Source organism: Myxocyprinus asiaticus, chromosome 14 (genome assembly GCF_019703515.2).
Source record: "Myxocyprinus asiaticus isolate MX2 ecotype Aquarium Trade chromosome 14, UBuf_Myxa_2, whole genome shotgun sequence".
Lineage (NCBI taxonomy): Eukaryota > Metazoa > Chordata > Actinopteri > Cypriniformes > Catostomidae > Myxocyprinus > Myxocyprinus asiaticus.
The window spans coordinates 44,101,361-44,113,467 of NC_059357.1; the positions used below are offsets into that span (position 1 = coordinate 44,101,361).

General features: G+C 39.1%; 1 protein-coding gene across 4 annotated transcripts in view; it reads right to left on the minus strand.

Annotated features, from left to right (window-relative positions):
• The window catches only part of LOC127452306 (phosphoribosyl pyrophosphate synthase-associated protein 1), a 41,090-nt gene extending 31,214 nt beyond the window's left edge, over nt 1-9,876 (minus strand). For 2 of the 4 annotated variants that reach the window (XM_051717691.1, XM_051717689.1), the window contains exons 1-3: nt 9,735-9,876; nt 9,513-9,605; nt 8,902-8,954 (exon numbers count right to left, since the gene is read on the minus strand). In XM_051717691.1, coding sequence (XP_051573651.1) covers nt 8,902-8,954; nt 9,513-9,595 — 136 coding nt within the window. In that variant the 5' untranslated portion in view covers nt 9,596-9,605; nt 9,735-9,876. Of the gene's footprint in view, nt 1-8,901; nt 8,955-9,512 lie in introns of all 4 variants that reach the window. The other 2 variants (XM_051717690.1, XM_051717692.1) reach the window with 2 other exon arrangements.
• Between the last annotated feature and the right edge of the window lie 2,231 nt (nt 9,877-12,107).

Genomic DNA, 12,107 nt, shown 5'->3' on the forward strand with positions numbered 1-12,107 from the left:
GTACATGTGATTTTTTTCATTTTTTTATTTTTAATAAATTTGCAAAGATTTCAAACGAACTTTTCACGTTGTCATTATGGGGTATTGTTTGTAGAATTTTGAGGAAAATAATGAATTTAATCAATTTTGGAATAAGGCTGTAACATAACAAAATGTGGAAAAAGTGAAGTGCTGTGAATACTTTCCGGATGCACTGTACATTCAATCTACAGCTGGCTCGTTTTGCAAATTTTCATCTTTCACTTTCTGAAAAAGAAGGAAGCTTTGTCAGCACCAATGCAATGACATGTACGTGTATTCAAATACACACTCCATATTTCGCCTGATTCACACATACTCTATGAGCAGGGCGTGAGCAGCGCGTTTTCGTTTCGTGCCCATATTAACAGATTACAGCCTTCACACTGCGAGCAGGTGAAACAAGGTCGTGTCTCAGAAGCGTCAACAATCATGCCATGGTCCAAATCACTGAGATCACATTTTTCCCCCATTCTGATGGTTGATGTGAACATTAACTGAAGCTCCTGACCCGAATCTGCTTGATTTATGCACTGCTGCCACATGATTGGCTGATTAGATAATCGTATGGATGATTGTTGGTGCCAGATGGGCTGGTTTGAGTATTTATGTAACTGCTGATCTCCTGGGATTTTCACACAATACAGTCTCTTGAATTTACTCCGAATGTTGCCAAAAACAAAAAACATCCAGTAAGCGGCAGTTCTGCAGATAGAAATGCCTTGTTGATGAGAGAGGTCAACAGATGTCATCTAAAGCTATCCAATCTGTTTTGGGTGAGAACAGACCAACATTTACAATACAAGAAGTCTCGGTGTGGAGCTCTCCAATTCTTTAGTCCTTTTTGTTTGTTTGTCCTGTGTTTAGTCATTTTTTTCAAATCAGTTTTTACCAGGGACTAACAGCTGAACATTTGGCAGCAAATACCAGACAATCTTTTCCTGGTTTTTGTCGGAGGCGCAGCTGTATTGTTCAAGCGCGCTATGAGACGAAAGTGAGGGAAGCGAGCTGGAGCGCTGGTCAAGTTCCATCAGCGCGGCTTTCGAACAGCACTGTTGAGTATTCATCTAGCGAATCTCCGCTCTCTTCCTAACTAAACGGACAAACTGCATCTTGTGGCGGAATGATCCGCCCCTCCTTCTCGTCATCGTCGCACCGCCTCTTAGGGCCGCCCTTCAGCCAGGCTCACGACAGGAGTAGGGAGGGAGAGCAAGAAGGGGTGCATAATTAATAAGCCTCGTTCTGACAGCAGTGGATGAAGCACACCTGATGTGAATAATGCTTCATCACCGCTGTCTTTAAAATGCAGAGTGCACCTCTTCTCGGGAAGCCGGCTTCAAATCTCCATGTGCACACACTGGCATCCTTGCACGCCCAGGACCAGAGCTGGGAGGGTTCGGACAAGTTGGATGTGCCACCGGACCCGCCGAGTCACTTGGGGAGAAGAGCACACGTCACGGCCGACAGGCTAGAGGCCGGGCCGCCTTCCCCTCTCACATGCCGAGGGCCTGGGAAGACAGGCCGCCAAGGACGCTGCCGCCCCTCGCACCGTGGACCCTGGAGGGGAGTGTGTGTGGCCGACGGACCCAGCTCATGCCTGGGCCACTCCTCAGACACTTTCCTGCCCTACACAGAGCTGTGTCTGTCTCTTGCTCACACCACCAAAATCTCCTCACCTTGTGCTTCACAGAAACCTGGCTGAGTAAAGCCATTCCGGACAGCACGTTACATCTGCCGGGCTTCCAGCTGTTCAGAGCAAGTTAATGGGGAAAACGAGAGGCAGGGGAACATGCTTTTACATCAGTGAAAGTTGGTGTACAGATGTAACAATGTTAAAGATGTGCTGTCCTCATTTGGAAGTGCTCTGAAAAGCCCAGTCTCACACCCCATCACCTCATACAAACATCAACACCTCCTCCCCCTCCTGCTACTCAACCTGCACTTAAGATCTGTGAAGAGGATGTGTGCCGGGTCTTCCGGAAACAAAAGACAAGGAAAGCACAGGACCCAGATGGGGTTTCAACCACTTGTCTAAAATCCTGTGCTGACCAGTTGGCCCCCATCTTCACACATATCTTTAACAGATCATTGGAGCAGTGTGAAGTTCCCTGCTGCTTTAAATGCTCCATCATCCCTGCCCCAAAAGAAACCCAAAATCACACGACTTAATCACTACAGACCATCTGTGGTCATGAAATCTTTTGAGAGACTGGTGTTGGCCCACCTGAAGGACATCACTGGACCCTTTCTGTATCCCCTTCAATTTGCTTATAAAGCAAACAGGTCTGTGGATGATGCAGTCAACATGGGATTGCATCATATCCTGCAACATCTGGACAGACCAGGGACATATGCAAGGATCCTTTTTGTGGACTTCAGTTAGGCTTTCAACACCATCATCCCAGCTATACTCTGGACTAAATTAAATGAAATCTCTGTTCCCACCTCTATCTGTCAGTGGATCACCAGCTTTCTGACTGATAGGCAACAGTTAGTGAGACTGGGGAAACTCACTTCCAGCACCTGCACGATCAGCACTGGTGTCCCCCAGGGATGTGTGCTCTCCCCACTACTCTTCTCCCTGTACACAAATGACTGCACCGCCAAAGACCCTTTGTTAAGCTCCTGAAGTTTGCAGACGACACTACTGTCATCTGTCTCATCCAGGATGAAGATGAGTCTGCGTACAGAAGGGAGGTTGAACAGCTGGCTGGAGCTGAACATGCTCAAAATAGTGGAGATGATAGTGGACTTTAGGAGGAACACCCCAACATTGACCCCTTCACCATTCTGAACAGCACTGTGGTAGCAGTGGAGTCATTAAGGTTCCTGGGCTCTGAAGTGGGAGACCCACATTAACTCCACTGTGAAAAAGGCCCAGTAGAGGTTGTATTTCTTTCACCAGTTGAGGAAGTTCAACCTGCCACAGGCATTGCTAATTCAGTTCTACTCAGTAGTCTGTCCTCTGCACTTCAATAACTGTCTGGTTTGGTTCAGCTACTAAATCGGATATCAGAAGACTACAAAGGAGAGTTCGGACTGCTAAGCGGATTATTGGTTGCCCCCTGCCCTCCCTTCAAGTACTGTACACTTCCATAGTAAGGAAAAGGGCTGAGAAAAAAAAAAAAAAAAAAAAAAAAAATCACCCTGGACCCCACTCACCCAGCCCACTAACTCTTTGAACTGTTGCCTTCTGGCCGGCGTTACAGAGCACTGAGCACCAGAACACATTTTTCCCCTCAGGCTATCCATCTCATGAACAGTTAAAACTGCCACATTGAGCAATAATTATGTGCAATACACAGCTTGGGCTATTTATATTTATCCAACATATTCTACCTCTTCTGCCATTACACTCCCTTTCACTATCTTTATATAACAGATTTGTATTTGTACATACGTGTAATGTGTAATATATATACACATATATACATACATACATACATACATACACACACACACACACTGGCGGGCAAAAGTTTGGAATAATGTACATATTTTGCTGTTTCAGAAGGAAATTGGTACTTTAATTCACCAAAGTGGCATTCAACTGATCACAAAGTATAGTCAGGACATCACTGATGTAAAAAACAGCACCATCACTATTTGAAAAAAGTCATTTGATCAAATTTCCAGCAGGCATCACTCCAACACCTTATCCTTGAGTAATCATCCTAAATTGCAAATTTGGTCCTAGAAAATCACTTGCCATTATATCAAACACAGCTGAAAGCCACTTGGTTCGTTAAATGAAGCTTAACATTGTCTTTGTGTTTGTTTTTGAGTTGCCACAGTATGCAATAGACTGGCATGTCTTAAGGTCAATATTAGGTAAAAAATGGCAAAAAAAAAAGAAAAAAAAACAAGAAAGAAACAGAACCTCGTCAGTCAATCATTGTTTTGAGGAATGAAGGCTATACAATGCTTGAAATTGCCAAAAAAAACTGAAGATTTCATACAAAAGGTGTATACTACAGTCTTCAAAGACAAAGGACAACTGGATCTAACAAGGACAGAAAGAGATGTGGAAGGCCAGATGCACAACTAAACAAGAGGATAAGTACATCAGAGTCTCTAGTTTGAGAAATAAATGCATCACATGTCCTCAGCTGACAGCTTCATTGAATTCTACCCGCTCAACACCAGTTTCATGTACAACAGTAAAGAGAAGACTCAGGGGTGCAGGCCTTCTGGGAAGAATTGCAAAGAAAAAGCCACTTTTGAAACAGAAATACAAAAAGAAAAGGTTAGAGTGGGCAAAGAAACACAAACACTGGACAACAGATAACTGGAAGAGTGTGTTATGGATCTTAACCCCACTGAGCATTTGTGGGATCAGCTAGACTGTAAGGTGCGTGAGAAGTGCCCGTCAAGACATTCATCTATGGCAAGTGCTACAGGAAGTGTGGGGTGAAATGTCACCTGACTATCTGGACAAACTGACAGCTAGAATGCCAAGGATCTGCAAAGCTGTCATTGCTGCACATGGAGGATTTTTTTGATAAGAACTCTTGGAAGTAGTTTAAGAAGTTACATTGTAGTACAAAAAGATTTTTTTTTTTTTCAAATTGTAATAGTAATTTTTCACGTTATTAATGTCCTGACTATACATTGTTTATCAGTTGAATGCCACTTTAAGTACCAATTTCTTTCCATAAGAGCAAAATCTGTACATTATTCAAAACTTTTGGCCGCCAGTGTGTGTGTGTGTGTGTGTGTGTGTGTGTGTGTGTATATACAGGTGCATCTCAATAAATTAGAATGTCGTGGAAAAGTTCATTTATTTCAGTAATTCAACTCAAATTGTGAAACTCGTGTATTAAATAAATTCAGTGTACACAGACTGAAGTAGTTTAAGTCTTTGGTTCTTTTAATTGTGATGATTTTGTCTCACATTTAACAAAAACCCACCAATTCACTATATCAAAAAATTAGAATACATCATAAGACCAATAAAAAAAACATTTTTAGTGAATTGTTGGCCTTCTGGAAAGTATGTTCATTTACTGTATATGTACTCAATACTTGGTAGGGGCTCCTTTTGCTTTAATTACTGCCTCAGTTCGGCGTGGCATGGAGGTGATCAGTTTGTGGCACTGCTGAGGTGGTTTGGAAGCCCAGGTTTCTTTGACAGTGGCCTTCAGCTCATCTGCATTTTTTGGTCTCTTGTTTCTCATTTTCCTCTTGACAATACCCCATAGATTCTTTATGGGGTTCAGGTCTGGTGAGTTTGCTGGCCAGTCAAGCACACCAACACCATGGTCATTTAACCAACTTTTGGTGCTTTTGGCAGTGTGGGCAGGTGCCAAATCCTGCTGGAAAATGAAATCAGCATCTTTAAAAAGCTGGTCAGCAGAAGGAAGCATGAAGTGCTGCAAAATTTCTTGGTAAATGGGTGCAGTGACTTTGGTTTTCAAAAAACACAATGGACCAACACCAGCAGATGACATTGCACCCCAAATCATCACAGACTGTGGAAACTTAACACTGGACTTCAAGCAACTTGGGCTATGAGCTTCTCCACCCTTCCTCCAGACTCTAGGACCTTGGTTTCCAAATGAAATACAAAACTTGCTCTCATCTGAAAAGAGGACTTTGGACCACTGGGCAACAGTCCAGTTCTTCTTCTCCTTAGCCCAGGTAAGACGCCTCTGACATTGTGTGTGGTTCAGGAGTGGCTTAACAAGAGGAATACGACAACTGTAGCCAAATTCCTTGACATGTCTATGTGTGGTGGCTCTTGATGCCTTGACCCCAACCTCAGTCCATTCCTTGTGAAGTTCACCCAAATTCTTGAATCGATTTTGCTTGACAATCATAAGGCTGCGGTTGTCTTGGTTGGTTGTGCATCTTTTTCTTCCACACTTTTTCCTTCCACTCAACTTTCTGTTAACATGCTTGGATACAGCACTCTGTGAACAGCCAGCTTCTTTGGCAATGAATGTTTGTGGCTTACCCTCCTTGTGAAGGGTGTCAATGATTGTCTTCTGGACAACTGTCAGATCAGCAGTCTTCCCCATGATTGTGTAGCCTAGTGAACCAAACTGAGAGGCCATTTTGAAGGCTCAGGAAACCTTTGCAGGTGTTTTGAGTTGATTAGCTGATTGGCATGTCACCATATTCTAATTTTTTGAGATAGTGAATTGGTGGGTTTTTGTTAAATGTGAACCAAAATCATCACAATTAAAAGAACCAAAGACTTAAACTACTTCAGTCTATGTGCATTGAATTTATTTAATACACAAGTTTCACAATTTGAGTTGAATTACTGAAATAAATGAACTTTTCCATGACATTCTAATTTATTGAGATGCACCTGTATATTATATGTGTGTATTTCTATATATTTTCTATTTGCTTTTTATTTTTATTCTATTTTTTTTATTATCTCTGTCTTGTTGTTTGTGCACTGGAAGCTTCTGTCACCAAGACAAATTCCTTGTATGTGTAATCATACTTGGCAATAAAGCTCATTCTGATTCTGATGTAATTCCCTTTTCACTATAAATCATGACATCGGCAGTCTCCTTGGCGATCATGATTTCAAGCTCAATTACACTTCCTATAGTGCCATCGATGTGTAATCATGATCGTGCCTAAAGGCTGCAATGACAAGATGTACAGTGAAAAAGGAGTTATATTTTGGCCTGTTCTCACTCAAAACCAACTGGATCACTTCAGAAGAAATTGATTAAACTACTGGAGTCTGATGGATTACTAGAATGTAACCTTTATCTGATTTTAAGAGCTTCAAAATTCTGGTCATCATTCGCTTGCATTATATGGACCTACAGAGCTGAGATATTTTTCTAAAAACCTTCATTTGTGTACTGCAGAAGAAAGTAAGTCATACACATCTGGGATGGCATGAGGGTGAGTAAATGATGAGTACCACCAATCAAATAAGTTGTCATGGGTTTAATTAGCTGTTCCATAATTTATGCAATTTACTTGTACTTTTGATCCTTAAGTAAATTTAAAATTAGTTACTTTAATACTTTTACTTAAGTATATTCCACATGAGCTATTTTAACTTTTACTTGAATCAATTTCCATGAAGGTATCTTTCCTTTTAAGTATGACGAATGGATATGTTATACAACACTGTATAACTCACCATTTAAACTTTACTTCTTGCAATTTCAACCTTCTGGCAAGTGCAACTTTACAACTCACAATTTTAACCATTTCTCGCAATTGCGACTATATCTCACAACTATAACTATTTACTACAATTTCTACCTTATTTCTTTCAATCAAGACATTTTATTTCTCACGATTTCGACATTATAGCTAGTCATTTAAACTTTATTTCTCGCAATTTCAACCGTATTTCTCACAATTGAGACAATTTCTTTCTTGCAATTTCAACCTCTCGCAATAACGACTTTATTTCTCACAATTGCATGATATAAACTTGCAACTGCGACTTCACTCACAATTTTAACTATTTCACGCAATTGTACCTTTAGCTATCTCTCATAATTGTGACTTTTTTCTCTATGTCCAGTTTGTGAACGAATTGTTCTTTTGAACCAATTCTTTTCTGTGAACAAGCTGAAACCGTTCACCAAATTAGACTGAATCGTTTGAAACAGTTCGCGTCTCGAGTCGACACTGATCCACAAGTTACTCTATCTTAACCGGAAGTAATATGATCCTAGAACTGATGATATTTGCTTATCCTAACTGTTCTTTGCAATGAACCGCTCCAACTAGTTCACAAATCGGACTGAACGATCCGATCGCAACTGTTCTTGAGTCAACAGTACAATTAACTGAGAATTGTCTCTTTTGGACTGTCCGACATACTGAAAACTGATAAGCTGCTGATACTGAGTATGCGTGTGCCGTGTGATTAAGGGCGAAATGTATATTTCTGGCGTTTTTTCCTGAACAGCAGAAAGTATAACAAATAAAACGCACTGGAAATAAGTTTATGACTTGATTGTACTACCGTTTTATCAACGTATAATGATGATCCGGTTGCAACGGTTCGAGTCAACAGTACATTGAGTCGATCAAAGTACTTCAAGTTATCAGTACACTGAACTGAGAATCACCTCTTTCGGACATGTTCGAAATACTGAGAACTGATGAGTGAGCTGCTGATGAGCATGCGTGAACAGAGGACTTGTATGAGGGGGGCGAAACGTTTCAGTCAAGAGATGTAAATTAATTTTACTATTGAGTATTGTGCATACAAATTATATTTTAAGTTGTTATGAGCTGGATCATGGTATCTGTAAAAAGAGCGAGTTAAGACAAGTTTATTCTCTTTATATGATTTAGACACACAGAACATCCACGTTTGTATTTCAGAGTCAGTATTGGGAGCTTTAGGTGCAAAAACATAATGTAGGAAACTTATCCAAGATGCAAGACCACTGAATGAAACACTGATGATAGTTAACTTAATTCCGTAAAATGTAATAATCAGGAATATATGCTTACATATGGCTTTACTGAATGCGTTTGAGTGTGCATTCCACTACGCCAGGATATTAGCATTATGAACAGTGACATTATTATGCAATGACGTAAAAGAACTGGTGAATCGTTTGTTTTTTTTGTTTTTAAACGGCTAGTCCAAAAGAACCGGTTCACAGAAAAGAATCGGACTTCCAATCACTACAACTGTGACTGTGATTGTAGAGGCATGATCAAGGAACCATATCATAGGGTACACTTACCCTAAATTTAGCCTAAATTAAATAAGTACAAGGTATACGTCCTTATTTCTAGAACCATGGTTATGAGAATGTGATTTTTACATTACAGTTGTGAGAACTGGCACATAAAATGAGGTCATGTTAAAAATGGCAGTGTAAAAGGCATGTAAAAGTCAACAACAGAGTATTTGAATAAGTATTCTTGATTCACCTCTGTTTGGATTCTGGTAAACAACAGATTTCCCCGGCTCAACTCCCAGTCGCCTAAGGTGCAAATAGACCAAGAAAATCAAGATTAGCATGCCAAACTGCACTTTAAAATCTTCATAAGTGTGACTTTAAAAGTACAGTTAAGTTACAGTCTGATTAAATAGATGTTATTCTTTCGTTCACTGCAGTCTTCATGAATGCAGTCCATTTTCAAAAGCAGCGAGTCAGTCACATGCATTGACAAATGTGAAGCATAATCCATTACTGAGCACCCTGGTCATGCTCTGATCATGTAGAGAGGACAGCAGGAAAACCTTACATTTCATTTCTATACAGATTGATTTGGAGTACAAAATGCTGCTAGTTAATGGATCACTCCTGCTGGGGTTTTAACCTACGAGCTTTCTGTTATCAGCCAACATCTGCGGTGGGGTATTCTTTGCACACTGGTATCCCAGTATGTCAAGAAAACAACAGGTCAGGATGTCACGTGCTCACTTGTCTTGTGTTCTGCTAATCCAAAGGCCAAATCCCAATTTAACATTACTGCACATGCACACAACAGTGAAATCAGCCTCTATAATGTTGTGGTGTTAGTAATGGTATACGTACTCAGTAATCTTCTTAGCGAGTTCAGTGCATGCAGGCGTGGAGTTTGCAGAGAAAACACGATACCCGCTTTTAGCCACGTTCATGGTGAATTATCTAAAGATCAACAACAAATCGGATCCTTTTTCCACGTCTGCTGGTACACCAACAGTACATACAAAGTTGCGTTGTTTTATCTTTATGTAAGAAATCGAACAGTGAATCATGTAATGAACTGATACAAACTTTGGAATGAAGCCCAATAGCAGTTGTACGGTTTTCAATCCAAACAACCTGCTTCTTCTTCTTCTTCTTCTTCCTTTTGTGGGTTTAATGGCGGGTTGCAAAGCAACTGAATAAATGCAAACCGCCGCCTACTGTGATGGAGTTCTTCTTCTTCTGTTGTTTACATGACGGTTGGCAAACCAACTAGAAGGCGCATTTCCGCCACCTACTGGACACAGTATGGAGTGCAACTTCTGTGATGAAGTTTGATGAAGTCTAGAAATAAAAGGACGATTTCCGGATTTCCTGTATTCTGTGTTTAAGACCATTGCTTCTCAAGAATCTCAGGATCGCTTTTAATAATTTACCAGTTCCCGATCTGAGAGTTTAGATATTGCATATTGTGTATTCTGTGTATCCTGAAGCTTGTAGTTCTCTTATAAATTCATTCCTTACCTGTTCATTTCTGGTACACTTTATTAAAGGGATAGTTCACCCAAAAATGAAAATTCTGTCATCGTGTACTCACCCTCATGCCATCCCAGATGTGTTTGACTTTCTTTCTTCTGCTGAACACAAATGAAGATTTTTAGAAGAGTATCTCAGCTCTGTAGGTCCATACAATGCAAGTGAATGGTGACCAGAACTTTGAAGCTCCAAAATGCACATAATATATATATATATATATATATATATATATATATATATATATATATATATATATATATATATATATATATAAACTGATTTGTATCTTCTATGCATGTTCTCTTCAGACAAGAAAATAACTTTCGGAGTAAATGCACCATAACATTTGGGGTTCTTTAAAATGTCAAATGCTGTCAAATGATTGAGTAAAATGGATGACACGTCAACATTTTACATTAGAATTTGTTAAGATTTCTTTTAAAATTAAGCATATTTTTAACATAGTTCATTTTAAATGGTCCAACAGTATAACAAACAAATTTTTAAAACTACAAATAGCCTACTATTCCATGTTGTATTTTAATAACAATGAGGTCATAAATGCTGCATGCATAATAATAATACAAAAATAAGAAAATGATGTTGAAAGGGTTAGGTTGAGTATGACATATCACCAGGGTTAGGTAAGTTACTCTAAGTTACCTCTTCTACAGTGTAATTAGATTACTGTACTAATTACTCTGAAAAGTAATTGCATTACTTATTACAAAAACCCTTATTTCAAATCAAATCAAATCACTTTATTGTCACACAGCCATATACACAAGTGCAATGGTGTGTGAAATTCTTGGGTGCAGTTCCAATCAACATAGCAGTCGTGACAGTGATGAGACATATACCAATTTACAATAACATCAAATTAACACAGCACAAATTAAACATCTGATATACACATAATTACACTCAACAATATACAAATAATAACATACACTGTACAGTATACAATACACTGTTTTTGTTTTTGTTTTTTTGTTTTTTGTTTTTTTTACTATATAGATATACATTATTCAATAAAAATTAAAAATTAAAATATATAAAAAAATGAAAAAAAAAAGTTTATATATATATATATATATATATATATATATATATATATATATATATATATATATATAGAATGTACAGTATTGTACTGTATTGACATTCAGGCTGTCGGTTGATAGTCAGTTGTTAAGAGAGAATATAATATAATAATAATATAATTTATGACAGTCCGGTGTTAGATATAAGAGTAAGGGTAATAAAGTGCAGTGCTGATGTATACTGATCGTGAGAGATCAAGAGTTCAAAAGTCTGATTGCTTGGGGGAAGAAGCTGTCATGAAGTCGGCTGGTGCGGGTCCTGATGCTGCGATACCGCCTGCCTGATGGTAGCAGTGAGAACAGCCCATGGCCCGGGTGGCTGGAGTCTCTGATGATCCTCCGAGCTTTTTTCACACACCGCCTTGTATATATGTCCTGGAGGGAGGGAAGCTCACCTCCGATGATGTGTTTGGCAGTTCGCACCACCCTTTGCAGTGCTTTGCGGTTGTGGGCGGTGCTATTGCCATACCAGGCAGAGATACAGCCAGTCAGGATGCTCTCTACAGTGCAGGTTAGTATCAACCTCGACCAGATGAAAAATACAAGGATAGACATGAAACTGTTCTTTTAATTCTTTCAAATAAATCAATATAAAATCAAATAAATTATTCATGAACTGGCCAAAGAATTTAAGGGGGCAGCGTTAAATTAGAAAACTATTTTAAAATTAGACGTTAAATTTTGATTTTAAATTCACTATTGTTTTATATAGAATTGTTCTATAGTCTACAAAGTATTTAACACAATTATATCAGAAGAAACTGTAATTAAATGACTGAAAAATTAAGAGTAATCCCTTACTTTACTTTTTTCAATGAAAAAG